At 42.2% G+C, this 16863-nt stretch overlaps 1 protein-coding gene across 4 annotated transcripts in view; it reads right to left on the reverse strand.

Annotated features, from left to right (window-relative positions):
* The window catches only part of cast (calpastatin), a 209275-nt gene extending 194456 nt beyond the window's left edge, over window positions 1–14819 (reverse strand). For 2 of the 4 annotated variants that reach the window (XM_043709732.1, XM_043709721.1), the window contains exon 1: window positions 14449–14817. In XM_043709732.1, the coding sequence (XP_043565667.1) occupies window positions 14449–14490 (42 nt within the window). In that variant the 5' untranslated portion in view covers window positions 14491–14817. Of the gene's footprint in view, window positions 1–14448 lie in introns of all 4 variants that reach the window. The other 2 variants (XM_043709700.1, XM_043709705.1) reach the window with 2 other exon arrangements.
* Between the last annotated feature and the right edge of the window lie 2044 nt (window positions 14820–16863).

Below are 16863 nucleotides of genomic sequence, written 5' to 3' on the forward strand. Positions count from 1 at the left end.
TCTCTGGCCTATCACCCTCACCTTAACCTCCTTCCACCTATCGCATTCCCAACGCCCCTCCCCCAAGTCCCTCCTCCCTACATTTTATCTTAGCCTGCTTGGCACACCTTCCTCATTCCTGAAGAAGGGCTTATGCCCGAAACGTCGATTCTCCTGGTCCTTGGATGCTGCCTGACCTGCTGCGCTTTTCCAGCAACACATGTTTCAGCTCTGATCTCCAGCATCTGCAGTCCTCACTTTCTCCTAATAACCCAAACTAATGCTCTGGGGATAGAGGTTCAAATCCCACAAAAGCAGATGGTAGAACTTAAATTCAATTAATTGCAGTCTTGTGTCATTGTGATAGTGTCCCTATCTCTCTGTCATTCGTCCCACCAGATTATTTTAAAAGAAAATTTAGCCATCAGACAGAGATGGCAATTATGAAAAGACTTCTCAGATCCTCCTTTAGAAATGGCCCATCTCTGCAACTACCCCTTGGCAAAGATCAGCTTCTACCACCTCCAAAACATTGTGCCTGTGCCTGACAGTCTTAGATTATAAGGCAGAGGACAAATTCCTCCTCATCTTCTATCTCATGAAGGGCCAAAAAGAAAATCCACTTGACATTGCTCCAATTGGCTCAGACAAGGAGACAGAAATACGCTCTCATGAAAATAGAAACAGATGAATGCTTATCTCAAATTTAGAAGAGAACGGAGCATAAATTCCACAGGGGATGGTGGCTTGGTGGTAATATCATCAGAATAGTCTCCAGAGCCTCAGGTTACTGACCCGACAGCACAAGTTTAAACCCCTCAACAATAGCTGGGTGAATTAATTAAAAGTCTGGAATTAAAGGTAATCTCAATGGTGGTTGTGAACAATTCGATTGTCTTAAAAACCTATCTGGTTCTTTATTGTCCTTTAGTGAAAGGAAACTCCCATCCTTACCTGGTCTGGATGGGATGCAACACTAGAAACAGAGCAATGTGGTTGCCTCATAACTGTCTTCTGAAATGACCTAGCAAAACTGATGCAGAAATGACAAAAGCAATAAAACCACATGGTCCACCTGCCACCAGTAATGAAAACAGCGTATCATTTCCAGTCAACCTGGGAAAGTCCTTATGACTAACAGCTGTCAGTTTGTGCCAACATCGGGACGGTTGTCCTACAGAATACTCAAGCATTAGATATACTCCCGGAATCATAATTGGCAATGCCTCAGCCTCATCCATCATCAAACTGGCAATGATCAGTTCTGTTGAACAGACCCATCAGAGGTGATGACACAGTAGGACACAGTTGGGAAGCAGTGGCCCTGACAATGCTCAACGATGACACCAGGCTCCATGAAATCTAATGACATTAGCTCAAACATGGGCAAGGAAATCAAAGAAAGTTACTTGCAATTATATAATCCTCAGTCCCAGAATGTCGTTGCAGGAGTTCCTCAGGGTACTAATTCTACCTATGAATCTTTGCTCCATCATGTCAGCAGTTGGGATATTCATTGATGATTTCATGGTGTTTTGTACCATTCACATATCATCAGGTGCTGAAACAGTCTGTCTGTGCATGCAGCAAGACCTGGAAAGCATTCAGGTTTAAGACTGATAAATGGCAGATATTATTCACGCCACACATGCCAGACAATGCTGGTTTCCAACAACAGCAAATGTAGCTATGTTCCCTTGACATTGATTGGTATTACCATTGTTTAATCCATCACCATCAATGTGCTGGGGATTACTATCAACCAGAAACTTAACTGGACATGCCATGCAAATACTATGTTCATAAAAACAGGTCAGAGGCTGAAAATTATGCAGTGAGTAACTAATTTCCTGACTCTGCAAAGCTTGTACACTATCTACAGGGCACAAGTCACAAATATTCCCCACTTGTGATGGAATATTCCCCACTTGTATGGATAAACCCAGCTCTTAAAAAAAACACTAGAGCAGCTTGACAAGATAAGGCAGTAGGCTTGATTGGCATTCCATTCATCAAATTAAATGATTACACCTCTGACAAACATGCATAGTGCAGTTTGAACCACCTAAAGGATGCACTGCAACAACTTCACAAGGCTCCTTCAAAAGTACCATCCAAATCTGCATCCTCTCAAGGAACAAGTTTAAAGTGAGGAGTTTAAACTAATTTTGCAGGGGGTCAGAACACACAATGGAGGTACAACAGGGGATGATTCATGGCCAAATTTTTAAGTAGAAATCAATCAGACTAGAAGGCAGTCTCATTAGAGAGAGAGACAACTTGAGGTGGTTTAACCTAAGAGGAGAGGTTGGAAACGAGTGTCCTTCGTGGTAACCTCAGCCAGTGCAGGAATTGAACTCGTGATGTTGGTATTGCTCTGCATCACAAACAAGCCATCCAGCAAATAACAGGGCTGGATAGCATTTAGATTAATGCAAGCAATCTTCCATGTAAGGCAGAGGAGTCCAGGTGTTGATTAATACTTGGGGATATGATGTCATTGCTCTCATGGAGACATGTTTGAGGGAGGGCAGGACTGACAGCTCAATATTCCAGAGTGTGGAATCTTCAGGCAAGGCAAGGAGGCTGCAAGGAAATAGATGGTGTAACAATATTGTTCAACTGCTGCAATAAGGAGCGATAATATCTGAGACAGCTCCTCAGTTGAGATCTTGTGAGAAGATGATAAAAACAAAAGTGGGGGTACAGCAATCAAGTTAGGGAGGAGATAAAAGGAAATATGTGGGTAAATCTCAGAGAAGTGTAAAAATAATGGTGGAGTAATAGAGAATTTCAAATTCCTGAATACTAACTAGGATAGATGGAGAGTGAAAGGCTTAGATGAGATGGAACTCTTAAATGTAGCCAGGAGAGCTGTTCAAGTTAGCACATTTAACACTGTGTGTGTGTGTGTGTGTGTTGGGAGAGGAGTAAGTTGCTGTGTTTGGTGTAATTTTATGGAAGCAAGCAGGAAAGTGGCAGACGTGTCAATGGAGGAGTATTTTAGTGAGATTGACCATTACTCAGTAGGATTTAAGGTAATCATGGATAAGGACAAAGAAGGACCAGAAATAAAGTAATGCATTGAGGCAAGTCAATATAGATTTGGTAAAATAGGATTTGGCCAAAGTTCTTTGGAAGCAGCTACTTGTAAGAGAAGTTATGTTATGGCATTGGGATTCATTCAGACAGGAGATAGAGAGAATGCAGGACGAACAGGTTCTCATAGAAGTCTCAAAAAAACTGGAGGCCCTAGAGGCATACAGAATGTGCAGAGGGTTGGTCAAAACCAATCTGAGGAAAACACAAGGACGAAGCATGAGAAACACTGGCAGGAAAAGTAAAGGAAAATCCAAAGATACTTTAACTGGATTAAGTTCAAGACGATGACTTGAGAAAGAGTAGGGGTTAAGAATTAACATGACCAACTGTACATGGAGATGGATGACGTTGTTGTGGTTTTAAATGAGTGCTTTGCATCTGTATTCACGATAGCAAAGAATGATCTGGGAATAAAAATCAGAGAGGATTATGATACTTGAACAAATATACATTGAGATGGAAGAGGTATTTGCAGGTTTGGCAGGCTTAAAAATTGGATAAATCCCCAGACTCAGATGAGATGTATCCCAGGCTGCTGTGGGAGGCAAGGGAGCAGATTGCAGGAGGCCTGCCATGATTTTCAAATCTTCACTAGCTTCAGTAGAGGTGCCAGTGGTCTGAAAGACAACTAATGTGGTACCATTCTTCAAAAATGGTGGTGGGCATGAATCATGAAACTACAGGACAGTAATTCTAACAGCAGTAAAAGGAAGCTTCTGTAAAATATTCTGAGGAACAGAGTTAATCTCCACTCAGAGTGTTAATCAAGGACAGTCAGCAGGGCGTTCTCAGGAGAAGATCACATCTGGCAGGTTTGATTGAGTTTTTCAAGGAGGTAACTAGGTGTGTGGATGAAGGTAATGCAGTTGATATTGTCTACTTGGACTTTGGTAAGGCATCTCATGGGATACTGGCCAAGATGGTAAGATAGAATCTAGGCCAATTTGGCAAATTGTTTCTAAAACTGGCTTTGTGGCGTGAAGCAGAAAGGGATATTCGAAAGGTATTTCTGTGATTGTGTCCAGTGGCATGCTACAAGAATCAATACTGGATCCTTCGTGGTTTGTTGTCTATATTAATGACCTAGACACGAATGTAGAATGTATGACCTGTAAGTTTGCAAATGACATGGAAATGCCTGTATGGTAAATAGTGAGGAGGAAAGCCTTAGACTACAAGACAATCTAGATGGACTGCTCAGACGGACAGAACGGTGGCAACTGAAATTTACTCTCGAATGGTGAATTGATCCATTTTAGACTAACAAGGCAAAGGAACACACATTTAAGTGGTAAGACATGTGGCGGCACGGTGGCTCAGTGGTTAGCACAGCTACCTCACAGTGCCAGTGACTTGGGCTCAATTCCTAGGGTGACTGTCTGTGTGGAGTTGGCATATTCTCCCATTTTTTAGATTAGATTAGATTACTTTACAGTGTGGAAACAGGCCCTTCGGCCCAACAAGTCCACACCGACCCGCTGAAGCGCAACCCAGCCATACCCCTAACCTAACACTACGGACAATTTAGCATGGCCAATTCACCTGACCTGCACATCTTTGGACTGTGGGAGGAAACTGGAGCACCCGGAGGAAACCCACGCAGACAAGGGGAGAATGTGCAAACTCCACACAGTCAGTCGCCTGAGGCGGGAATTGAACCCAGGTCTCTGGCGCTGTGAGGCAGCAGTGCTAACCACTGTCTGCATGGGTTTCCTCCGGGTGCTCTGGTTTCCTCTCACAATCCAAAAGATGAGCAGGTCAAGTGACTTGGCCATGCTAAATTGCCCATAGTGTTCAGGGATGTGTAGGTTCGATACATTAGTCAAGGGCAAATATAGGGTAGAGAAATGGGTCAGGGTGGGTTACTCTTCGGAGGGTCGGTATGGACTTGTTGGGCCGAAAGGCCTGTTTCCACACTGTAGGGATTCTAGTTTTAAAAAGACCTTAGGAAGTACAGAAGATCAGAGTGACCTTGATGTGTGCATCCATAAATCTTTGAAGGCAACAGAATAAGTAGATAAGGTGATTAAGAAGTTCTAAAGGATACGTGCCTTTATTAATCAAAGCACTGAATACAGGAGCAAGGAAGGGTGTCCTTGGGCTGGAGTGTTTCAGCTATGAAAAGAGACTAGACAGGATGTCATTGTTTTCTTTACTTTCAGGGAAGACATGGGGGTTTGCAATTTGAGGTACAAAATTATGAGAAGTGTAGTGATGGAGGGGTCAATAACCAGAGGGCATAGATCAAGCTATGGGGCAGGAGGTTTAAGAAAGATTTTATTCATCCAGAATTGATAGGTACCTGGAACTCTCTGCATGAAATAATGGTGGCCCAGCTGGAACTGTAATGAAGTATTTAGATCAACATTTATGGTCAGTAAGTTTGCAGATGACACCAAACTGGAGATATAATGGGCAGTGAAGAAGGTTACCTCAGAGTACAATGGGATTTTGATCAGATGGGCCAAAGGGTCAAGGAGTGGCAGATGGAGTTTGATTTAGATAAATGTAGGTGCTCCATTTTGGAAAAGCAAATCAGAGCAGGGTTTATACACTTAACAGTAAGGACCAAGGAAGTGTTACTGAACAAAGAAACGTTGGATTGCAAGTACATTGTTCCTTGAAAGTGGAGTCGCAGGTAGATAGGATAAAGAATAAGGCATTTATATATAAAACCATGATGAGCATGGGTAGGATAAATAGGCAAGGTCTTTTCCCCGGGATGGGAAAGTCCAAAACTAGAGGGCATAGGTTTAAGGTGAGAGGGGAAAGGTATAAAGGGGACCTCCGGGGCAACTTTTTCTTGCAGAGGGTGGTGTGTGTATGGAATGAGCTGCCAGAGGAAGTGGTGGAGTTACTACAACTGCAACATATAAAAGGCATCTAGATGGGTATACGAATAAGAAGTGTTTAGAGGGAGATGGGCCAAATGCTGGCAAATGTGGCTAGATTTATAAAGGATATCTGGTTGGCATAGATGAGTTAGACCAAAAGGTCTGTCTGCTGTACATCTCTATGTCTCTATAGCTCTATAACATTTAAAACACCATTGCATACAAGCTACCAAAGTACAGTACAGGAAAATGGAACTGGAGTGGATAGGTGCATAATGACTGACATGAGCACAAACATGTTATGCTATTAAAGCATTAAAGAGTGAGGAAGGTGGAAGAAAAATTGCCTCATGAGAAAAACATTACTCCCAATTCCACTCTTATTTTACCTGACCTCTATGCATTTATTTTCAGAAGTCAATGGTACATTATGTTACAAAAACAGACTCAACCTGAAATCTTCTCTACATATGTTCCAATCACCTTTTGGTATTTCCAGCATTTTCTGTTTGCTTCATATTTCCAGCACTATCCTTTTGTACCTGTTTTATTATTAGGGATTCAATCCTAGTCGTTATATCCGCTCCTGAAATTGGCGGTGTTTAAGACAAATGTAATGCATTTACCACCAAACAAACCAAGTATCAGCTAATTCAACAAGGATTTGTGATCTTCTTGGTGATATATGGATCAACGTCAGTATAGGCATGAGGTGTAAAATGTAGGGAAGTCTTGTTACAGGACATTGTAGAGAAAATTTAGGATTACAGTAGTGTAGATGTAGGTTAAGACTCCTTAGTTATGTACAGAGGAACCTCGATTATTCAAATATTGGATTATCCGGCAAGATCGCAATGTCTTGATACTCGACAAAACTATGTAATCTGGCATTTGATTATCCGGAATTCGATTAACCGAACGAAATGGTCCCCGCCCATGTCCTTCGGATAATTGCGGTTCCTCTGTACAAGGTATGGCAGATCCACCAGGGTTGATCTTTGAAATAAAAGGGTTACTTTACATGGAAAGGTTGAGCAGGTTGAGCAACTGAACGTTTATGAACACAAACAGACAAATGAGGAGCTGAAGAAGGCTGTTTGGCTTCTTGATCAACTCTATCGTTCAATAAGACCACAGTTGAACTACTTGTATTTTGAATTCCATATTCCTGTCCTATTGACCAGAGATTTTTCTTTGACAAGTGAACCAATCTAATTCTGCCTTAAAATTATTCAAATGATCCCCATCCTCCTCCTCCTCCTTTTGAGGAACAGACTTCCAAGGACACACACCACTGGAGGAGAATATTCTCATCGCGCCTACCCGCTCCTAGAAAAGTACTTGAATTGGGAAGAATGTGAGTTGAAACACATGATTTTGAAGTAGCTCCTCAGGATCAATAGAGAGAGAGAGAGAGAGAGAAAAAGAGAGAGAAAGAATGAGAAAGAATGTTTCCTCATGGGGAATCTAGAATTAAGGAGCATAGTTAAACAAAGGTGGCACGGTGGCACAGTGGTTAGCACTGCTGCCTCACAGCGCCTGAGACCCAGGTTCAATTCCCGCCTCAGGCGACTGACTGAGTGGAGTTTGCATGTTCTCCCCGTGTCTGCGTGGGTTTCCTCTGGGTGCTCCGGTTTCCTCCCACAGTCCAAAAAAAAATGTGCAGGTCAGGTGAATTGGCCATGCTAAATTGCCCGTAGTGTTAGGTAAGGGGTAAATGTAGGGGTATGGGTGGGTTGCGCTTCAGCGGGTCGGTGTGGACTTGTTGGGCCGAAGGGCCTGTTTCCACACTGTAATCTAATCTAATCTAATCTAATCTAATCTAATCTAATCAAAGTGGAGGTGAAGAGGAATTTCATCTCTCAGATAGGGCATGGAGAGAGACCAATCCATCTTCTGCCTCGGAAGCTTACAACCATATGGCCTTAATGTAAGAATTCATCAGTTTCTAAATTTCCCCAACCCTCCTACCCATCGAGCCCTCCCTCCCTACCCCACCTCCTTGACCTGACCTAACATGTCCATCTTGTTTCCCACCTATCCGGTCCACCCTTCGCACTGACCAATCACATTCACCTCCAACCTGAAATGTAGACTCTCCTGTTCCTCTAATGTTGGCTGACCTGCTGTGTTTTTTCCAGCTCCACACTTTATTGACTCTGACTTTGCAGCATCTGCACTCCTCACTATCTGCAAATCATTGATGCTTCAGCCTTGTGATATATTTTTGCTGAAGTACACTTAAAAGATTCTGAAAACATAGCCATTGAAAATCATGCTAGTTTCCTTGTTTTTAATGAGAATCAATTACTATCTTTGGAAATGTGTCTCAATAGCAATAATCATTGTGAAAAGTAAGTTTAGCAGTTACTAAACACAAGAAGAAACAATAACGTAATACATATGCACACTGAAATAAGTCCAAAAGATCAAAAGGAAAAAGGTATACAGATCAGTCTGTAGTGAACAGTAAATAGTGGAATTTTGACAGTTGAGCACTGCACTTGGAAATTCTTGGATTTGCAGGTTAGCTAAAATTCTTTTGTCCATTTCACTGACTGGCTTCCAGCACTCAGAGCAAGTAACTCCTTTACTTGTGAAGTAGGATGATTCTGAATGGTACTTTGACTGTTACTTTTACAGCATACCACCTCCTGATAGTGTGCACACCGACCAAGGTTGAAACTCACTTTTAAACTGTCTCTGTGAATTCTCAAAAGAGGAAAAGAAAAGTTAACATGTCTTGCAACCAGACTGATGTCATAGTTCTCATCAAGTACACAGTCTGAGAAACTCACAGGAGATGACAGTTCATTTTTAGTGCATTTCTCACTTAGAAGCTTCCTTGATGCTTTCAGATGTGACATTCCAAGTTTCTTCTCCAGGTAGCCACTGCATTTACGTTGACAGTTATCTTTTGGCTGTATCTCATCTTAGAAAATATATTCCTGCAATACAAAGTTCAAAGTGTCCATAGATGATCCAAAGTTAGGATCTGCGGTAATGGCAAGCCTGCAGCCATTTTTGAGTATAGGTTCTTTAATATTTGACATTGTTGGTCTTTTTAAAAATGTTTCGGATAAGGAGCATGGCAGGGGGCAGGGGGGAAGATGTTAATGTGGATGTTGCGTAAAGAGTCTGGGCACAAGGAGAAAAGAAGAGGAGAGACATTTGGAAAGGGATAAATTAGCTAAAAAATTAGAAAGAATAAAAGAAACTTCACAGCCAATCTAATAGAAATGTGACATACCTCTGTCCAAAATGTAAGTATGTTGCACCTTTAAAACAACAAAATCAACAACGCACTATTGCACATACCAGAGTGATAGCCAAATTCAAAAATCAACACCTAACCTTCGGCCAAAAAGTAATTAATTTTAAATACATTGTATGTGTACGTCAAACATAGCAATAATATGGTTAACTGCTGATTTGAGAATGGGAGTTGAGCTATATCAATGGAAATGGAACATATATCACACAACTGGAATTGTATTAATAATTCAAAAAGAAAGCTTTGAGTTCAGAATGACAACAAGGAACATGAGGAAAAAAAAGCAATGGAATGGTTGCATGGAAACCTGCAACACTCAGTATTTTCATTATTAATTTTCATGGGTCATATTGTCTGGCATCTGACAACATTCTCAGGAAATAGCTCCCATTTTTATATTGGTGTCTCGAGTCCCTTGAATGATTCTAGAGGGAAGGGGCATCTCTGGTATCAGGGAAAGTACGCAGTGTGTTGACCCCGCTTACTTCAGCTTTCAATGTTATATCATAAGCCTCCTGTCCAGGTGCCACCCTCTCTAGCTCAGCCATCTCCACTAGCCCACCCTTCCCTGTTTACTCGCTCTAACCCTGGTTCCCTCTAGACGTTTCTAAAAGGTAGGCAGGCATCCTGTCTTCCGCTTACTTGTTCACGTAAAGCAGTTGGATTTTTGTAACATTCATTTTTCCTTTTCTTCCTCTTAAAAAGTAGTGTTGTTGCCCCCCTTTATCCCTGTTCAATGTTTCCAGGAACCCAGACATTGATACCAATTTTATGAAAACGATTAATGGTTCATACCATTTTATAATGTTTTGTGTGTAAAAGTCAATCTCCTACTGTTTGCATACAAAACTGATCTACAAATTGAATTTGAATAGTTGTATATGGTCATCATAAAGAATTATTCTTGTATGTTCTGTATACTGTCAATGTAAACTATTTAGTGTAAATGTACCATTTGCTTATAAGACCAAAAACTGTATGAACAGACGCAACCCATCAAGACTGCTCTGCCATTCAATGAGATGATGAATTCTCAATTCCATTTTCCTTCCTTTTCCCCATAACCTTTGATTCCCTTACGGACTAAAAATCTATCCATCTCAGCATTAGATATACTTAATGACTTAGCTTCAACAGATTACTGTGGTGAGGAATTCCCCAGACTGACTGTACTCAGAGAAAAAAGTCCTTTTCACTGGTGTTAAATGGGAAACCCACACTCTCTTCCATAATGTGAAACACCTCTCCTTTATGTCAGAGTAATCCTTCGGTGTGGAAATCTGTTTACTAGAGCCAACATTAAAACTTTGCTCCATTAGTTGCACAGCTCAGCATTGCTGTGACCAAGACTTCGAAGTGTGTGGAAGGTGCAGGACACAATACCAATGATCTTGCCAAAGTCCTGCTGCTTATAGAGACAGTGTTTTTTTTTACCTTCTTGTACCACTGCAGTTCATGCAGTGGAGGTGCTGCCCTAATGCGGTTAAGATGGTATAGATGGATTTTCAGGTGGGAAACTCAAAATAATTGGAACACCAAACTTTGACATTGCGTTGCTTGATTTATGTGGGAATTTTGGCAGCAAGACGATTTCCCTTCTATGTTGCTCACACCATTGTTATCCCAGGTGTTCTCTCGGCCCAGTGTGGCATCCTCTGGCCTGGCATAGTGATTTCCCAGCATGATAGTCTCTCAGCCTGGTGTAGTGGTCTGCTGGAGGTATGTAGAGGTCTCTAGGCTTGGCATGGTAATTCCAGAGCGATCTCCCGGCCTCATGATCACTGAGGTGAAGCTTGGCATAGTCTGGAGTCAAATCCTGATGCCGACTGGAGGCTAGGTGCCAGCATCGACTTGGTTGGAAGATCATTGCTCGGAACTTCTTTCTCTTTCTCCATTTTTAAGTTTATTCCTAAAATTTGCAATGCTGGACTTTTTACTTCTCTATTTTTCTAAGAACTGTGACTGAAGAAGCTGTACCTAGGGACCTTTGTACCTAAGGTGGCACCATAAGCAGCAACTTGTACACTTTTCTGTCTACTCAGTTGAGCATGTATGACAATAAAGCTAATTCAATCCAATAATTACTCTTTTGCCACTGAGCACTGATATCCTGCAAAAGTTGCACAATTTCAGAATGTTATGGTGCTGCAAATAATACAATAGAAGAAAAAGCCAATACTTCCATTGTTGCTGGTTACACAACAAATCTTATTTCTAGCAAACTATCATGTCATGACAAAATAAAGACAAGTTCTCACACTAAAAGCATTGCTAGAACCATTTCAAATCATCAATTACTCTGGGAATTGTTAATAGCTAGTCCAGAATAAAGAATTGTCTAAGGAGTGAAACATTGTGAATGAAGGACAGGAGTAACTGGAGCAATCACTCAATAAATGGAGAGCACAGTCAGGGAGCCAGAACAATTACCCAAGCCTGGAGCTGAAACAAACCTCAAGCTGAAACACACATTCTCCAGGGTATCCTCCCATTATCTGACAACTGGGAGCCATAATGTTCAGAACTAAAGACCCACAGAGGAGACATTTAGGCCAGAAAATGGCAGGGTCAGTTTTAGAAAACAATTTTGTCTAATGTGTAATACCTGCACAGTATGTGCAAATATACCTTAACCTTTCTATGTGTTTGCATTTTAATTAGTGAGATAAAATATTTTAGTGTTGATTGGTGAATACATTTAGCAAAGACAACTTCTTCATTCATCATTAAATAGTTAGAAGGCAATCTTGGTTTAACACTCAAAAGCTAGCATACCTCTGACAGGACAGCATTCCCTTTGAATCACATAGATATGCTGACTCTAGTCTCAAATGGGGCTTGATTATCCTAAGTTTATGACAGGTAAGTGTATTTGCACTGAGTCTAGGATGTGACTCTAGGAATATACACCTAAAGACATTTTTTTTAGTCATAATGGTTTCAAATACATCACAAGCCATTAACGTAAATTAAAACTGAAAATACTTTAAACTTCAGCTTTACCTAAGTCACTGACTTAGTAACACTTAATTCACTATGTTTTGCAGACAGTTCTATTAACTAAAATACTGCACTGCCTCAAAATGTATACAACCAGTAAAGGATGCCTTAAGTTTCCCTCCTGCACTTCAAGGCAAATGTACCAGAATTCAAGCACTGCTAACCATGTGGCCAGGGAACAGAACGGAAGTAAGACTCCATCTGTACGTCTTTGACTAGAACTAACTCAGTTCACTAGGTAGGAATTCTAGCCACCAAGTTCCAGCACCTTATGCGTGTCTTGCACAAATCTCTACGTCTTACAATCCTTTTATAAACTGATACTTCCCTGTCTCTTTTGAACATCTATTCATGTTTCACAATCTACAAGCATTGGGAGCAGTTAACTCTAGACAGAGCCTTGTTACTGCCTTTCATCGCACATCCTACAACTACAGGATTAAACTGTTTCAGAAAGCAGATATGGCTTTCTTGTCCCTCTGCTCCTTCCAAACCACTATGGCCTAGACTTTTCAAGACAATGTGTCAGGTCTACAGTTAGAGAAGTGGTGGGAAACTCCCAGAAGTTCAGGTCGGAAAGCCTGATAAAATGAAGTATTCTTCAGGCATTTAACTGCCTGCTGTCATGCCTTCCCACAAGGGTCGACAATTATGGATTCCTGACATTCCCAAACTGTTGAGAGTTATCAGCCACTCAGAAGCTTACAGCCTATCATTGGCATCAACACAAGCAGACCCAGGATCACAGAGGGATCGCAGGTCAGTGGAGGCAAGATGGGGGTCTCAGGGGAGGAGTCAGGGAGGGGGATGGTCACAGATTATTGAAAGGAGTAGCTTCTGGGGATAATAGGTATCAATTTTGTCAACAAGGAGCTTAATTGTCATCCCACTGGTGGTAGGCAGGAATCATGTTTCAGGGCCTCCCCACTACTGACAGACTGATACAGAGCTCTCCTACGAGTAACTGGACCCAGCCACTATGTCCTGGATTATATGTAGCCCCATATTGCATCCATCTCATCATAAAAGGTTGACACTTTGCTGTCCTTTAAGTAAAGAAATCTATCATCCTTATCTAGACATTATGTAACTCCAATTTCAAATTAACGGTTGACTCATGAATGCCCTCTGAAGTGGGCTAGCAAGCTGCTGATATCTACTTCACCACCTTGCAGAATAACTAAGGAATGACCACAGTTATCAGACACACGCAGAGAATGTGAGATATATATATATATATATATATATATATAAAGTATTTGTCACCATTAGTGCAGTAATAGATGACAACTAAAACGGGTCTTGATACTGCAAAATCCTCTGGTCATATCTGAGGGTACGAATATTTGTACGTGAGGTCCCGGGGAACAAAGTTCCACTTTTAATCAAGGCCATGGAAACGCACTGAGCAATGATCGACTGGAACTGCTCTCTATCTGACTTCCTACATACAACAGTGACATAACTTTGCGGAAGTGTTTAGCAAAGGATTTTAACGACCCGACAGCGAAACCAAACTTTTGCGGCACCGTTGGCACGACAAGGTTGAAAGTGACCTCGTTCCGCCGAGCTCCCCCGGAGACCCAGGGCTGGGGCTGGGGCTGCTCATGCTCAGACAGGCAGCCGCAGTGCTCCAGCCCGCCTGTACATCACCCCAAAACACACCGCCCCCCTCCACACACACACACACACACCCAGTGGCAGAAATGTCCCAACCGTGTGGAGCCATTCTACTCCCAGCCCCCTCTCTCCACCAGGGTTACCTGGAAACAGGAGAAACGGCTTCCTGATCGTTGTGGATCAGTGTTGGTCTGTGTAGTGGGCAGTTCAGGGAAGACATCCGCAGTGTAACAGTATGGGCGTTCCAGCCAGCAAGGGTGTAACTGAACTGCCCAAAGCTGAGGCAGGGTAGGGTAGGGTAGGGTAGGGCAGGGCGAGGGGAGCTGGGGGGGGGGGGAGGAGGGGAGCCTTCTCGACACTTCATGGAATAAGTGATGTCAACTCTCCCTGAATGCCGATGGATGTTTTCAATCAAGACTCTGCGCCTTGTGGCGGATTTCCTCCCAGTCGAATTACAGGACGGCGAGAAAATGTGCAAACTTCGCAAATGTGCAAGCGATCAATTCCAGCGGGAAAATAAAACTCTAACAGCGGCGGCGGTCGAAGCCAGAAAAGGGCATCCCTCGTTTCAACCGCGGTTCTTGCTATTCCAGCCCCAAGCTTTACTCACTGGAAGAGCCTGCCCCCACCCTATTTTACCTTTTTGGGTTCTTTAGCTTTCCTTTTGTTGGGCTGCGACATGGTTCAGGCCGTGTTGTCAGGACTCGATGTTGTCTCGGATGTTACTGCTTTCTCGCAAAGCCGAACCCAGGCGAACTTCTGTCAGCCTTGAACCCCAGACGCTGGCTCTTTTCCGTCCAAACTTGTTGTAGTCAGTTCCAGTTTAGGGCGTATCCTTTTTCAATCCCTCTGATTTTTTTTTCCTCTCTCTGTTTAGGAACACCCTCTGCCACAGGTTAAACTAGATCTAGCGGCATTTCACTTACAGTCCAATCATCACATTTCTGGTCCTGTGATGATAGATTACCCACACACATATGCACAAGCAGTGTTCAACATATATAAATGCTTCATTAACAATGTGTTACTATAACAGTTACTGAACATTCTGGACATCCAGTCCTCCAAACAGACTTGTTTAGCCCCCAGATGATTACTTTCTCTCTCTTTCCTCTCTAGCGCCAGTCATTCCGGCTAAAATGGGAAATCAATCATGGTCATGAAATCCTACCCACTACTTAATGGAATTGTTTGTACAATAGTTACTGGATGACTACACTACATACGCAGTCTAATTACAAAACGGTGCGTATCCATAGAAATCAGGTTTCAATGGACATTCACCAATACCGTACAGAGGTAAATCTTCGAAGTTGGCAATAATGTTGTGAGCTGGGACAGGGAAATGGTGCGAGTATATAGCGCCTGTTTCTTTTTAATCTTAGGAACAGAAGATTGACGTGAAGGGTCTTTCTAGTAGCAGCAAGTGTGATAACTACCTTCATTTTCAACAAAGCTGGGATTTCCAGCATTTGACATGACAGACTTCAGGTTGTCCACTCCCTACAAATGTATCCACCATAGCAGCTGCTCTTCGGATCGAAGTTTCGTTTTTCCATCTCACATCTGGCAGGAGGAAACAGGACGCTATGTTTTCCAAACACTCTTTGGGTGCAGTAGATTGTCCCTACATTGCAGTGAAATACATGTCCATGTCATGACCTTCTCAAGGACAATTACAGATGGGCAATAAATGCTGGCCATGCCCCATGAACAAATGCTATTGAATCCTCTACAAAATATACTTACACATAAGAAAAAATACCGTGGATGCCAGAAAACAGAGACAAAAAATGCTTAAAATTCTCTGTATGTTGAACAGTATCTGTAGAGAGAGAAAGTTCACTTTTTTGGTTGATGGCCTTTCAGCAAAACCCAAAACAACAGAAGCAGCAAAAGGGGAAAGGAAGGAAATAATAAAAGAGAAAGTGTATGATTAGGTGAATGGTAGGAGAGATAAATAAGTGCAAGGGTCGATGGTGTAAGACAAAAGGGGTGATAATGGGATAAGAGAATAAGTGTTGCCTCTGGAGGAGGTGGAAGTGAAACAGCAGAACCACTACCAATAGCTGCTGTCTGAAATAAAAGGGGGCAGAGATTTTGATCTGTAATTGTTCAGTTGACTTAAAGATTGATATTGCAAATCTTCAGGTCAACAACTCTTGTGTCTGGTGAAGTTGATGTGGCCAGTGTACAAAGTTTGAGCTGCTTGTTCACCACAATGATTGCACAGTGCAGTCCATTATTAAATCCACTGTCAGAGCAGCAGAGGCCCAGGTGCATCCTGCACATATAACAGCTGGCTTACACCTCTTGAAGGCAGTCTACTCTTCTTAAAGGGATACTGAAATCTGGCTGCACCAGCTGATGAATATAAATCAAAAAAGTGTTTCAGTGAAGGAATCAGAAAACCAATGGAGTAGCATATCAAAGAAAGGCTGCTGTGTTTTCTGAAGTGATGCTGAGTCTTATGCTATGCCTGACATGAAGAGAATTAATTTTGTTTTGAGAACTATACTTCCTCATTTAAAGTTTAAAACAAGCTTTGCTGGGCCAAAGCATGGCTGCCAACAATCACATGATGCAAAATGACCACAATTTCTGGAATGAATACAAAGTGCAGATATCAGGACAGAATTCAGACATCATCCTTCTGGAATGTCACAGTATTGCACAGTGTGGACCTTGCAGTGCACAGTCCCCCAGCCCAGCACCAGCTCCACCACCACAGCCTGTGATTATCAAAAGCCACTGGACAATGTAGAATCAGAGAGATGTACAGCATAGGAATAGACATTTCACTCCACCTTGTCCATGCTGACCAGATATCCTAAATTATTTCAGTACCTCTTGCCAGCACTTGGCCCATATCCCTCTCAACCCTTCCTATTCAGATGCTTTTTAAATGTTGCAATTGTACCAGCCTCCACCACTTCCACTGGCAGCTCATTCCATACATGCACCACTCTTTACAAGAAAAAGTTGCTCCTTAGGTCCCTTTTAAATCTTTCCCCTCTCCCCTAAACCTATGCCTTCTAGTTTTGGACTCCCCAA

This window comes from Chiloscyllium plagiosum, chromosome 2 (assembly GCF_004010195.1).
Source record: "Chiloscyllium plagiosum isolate BGI_BamShark_2017 chromosome 2, ASM401019v2, whole genome shotgun sequence".
Classification (NCBI taxonomy): domain Eukaryota; kingdom Metazoa; phylum Chordata; class Chondrichthyes; order Orectolobiformes; family Hemiscylliidae; genus Chiloscyllium; species Chiloscyllium plagiosum.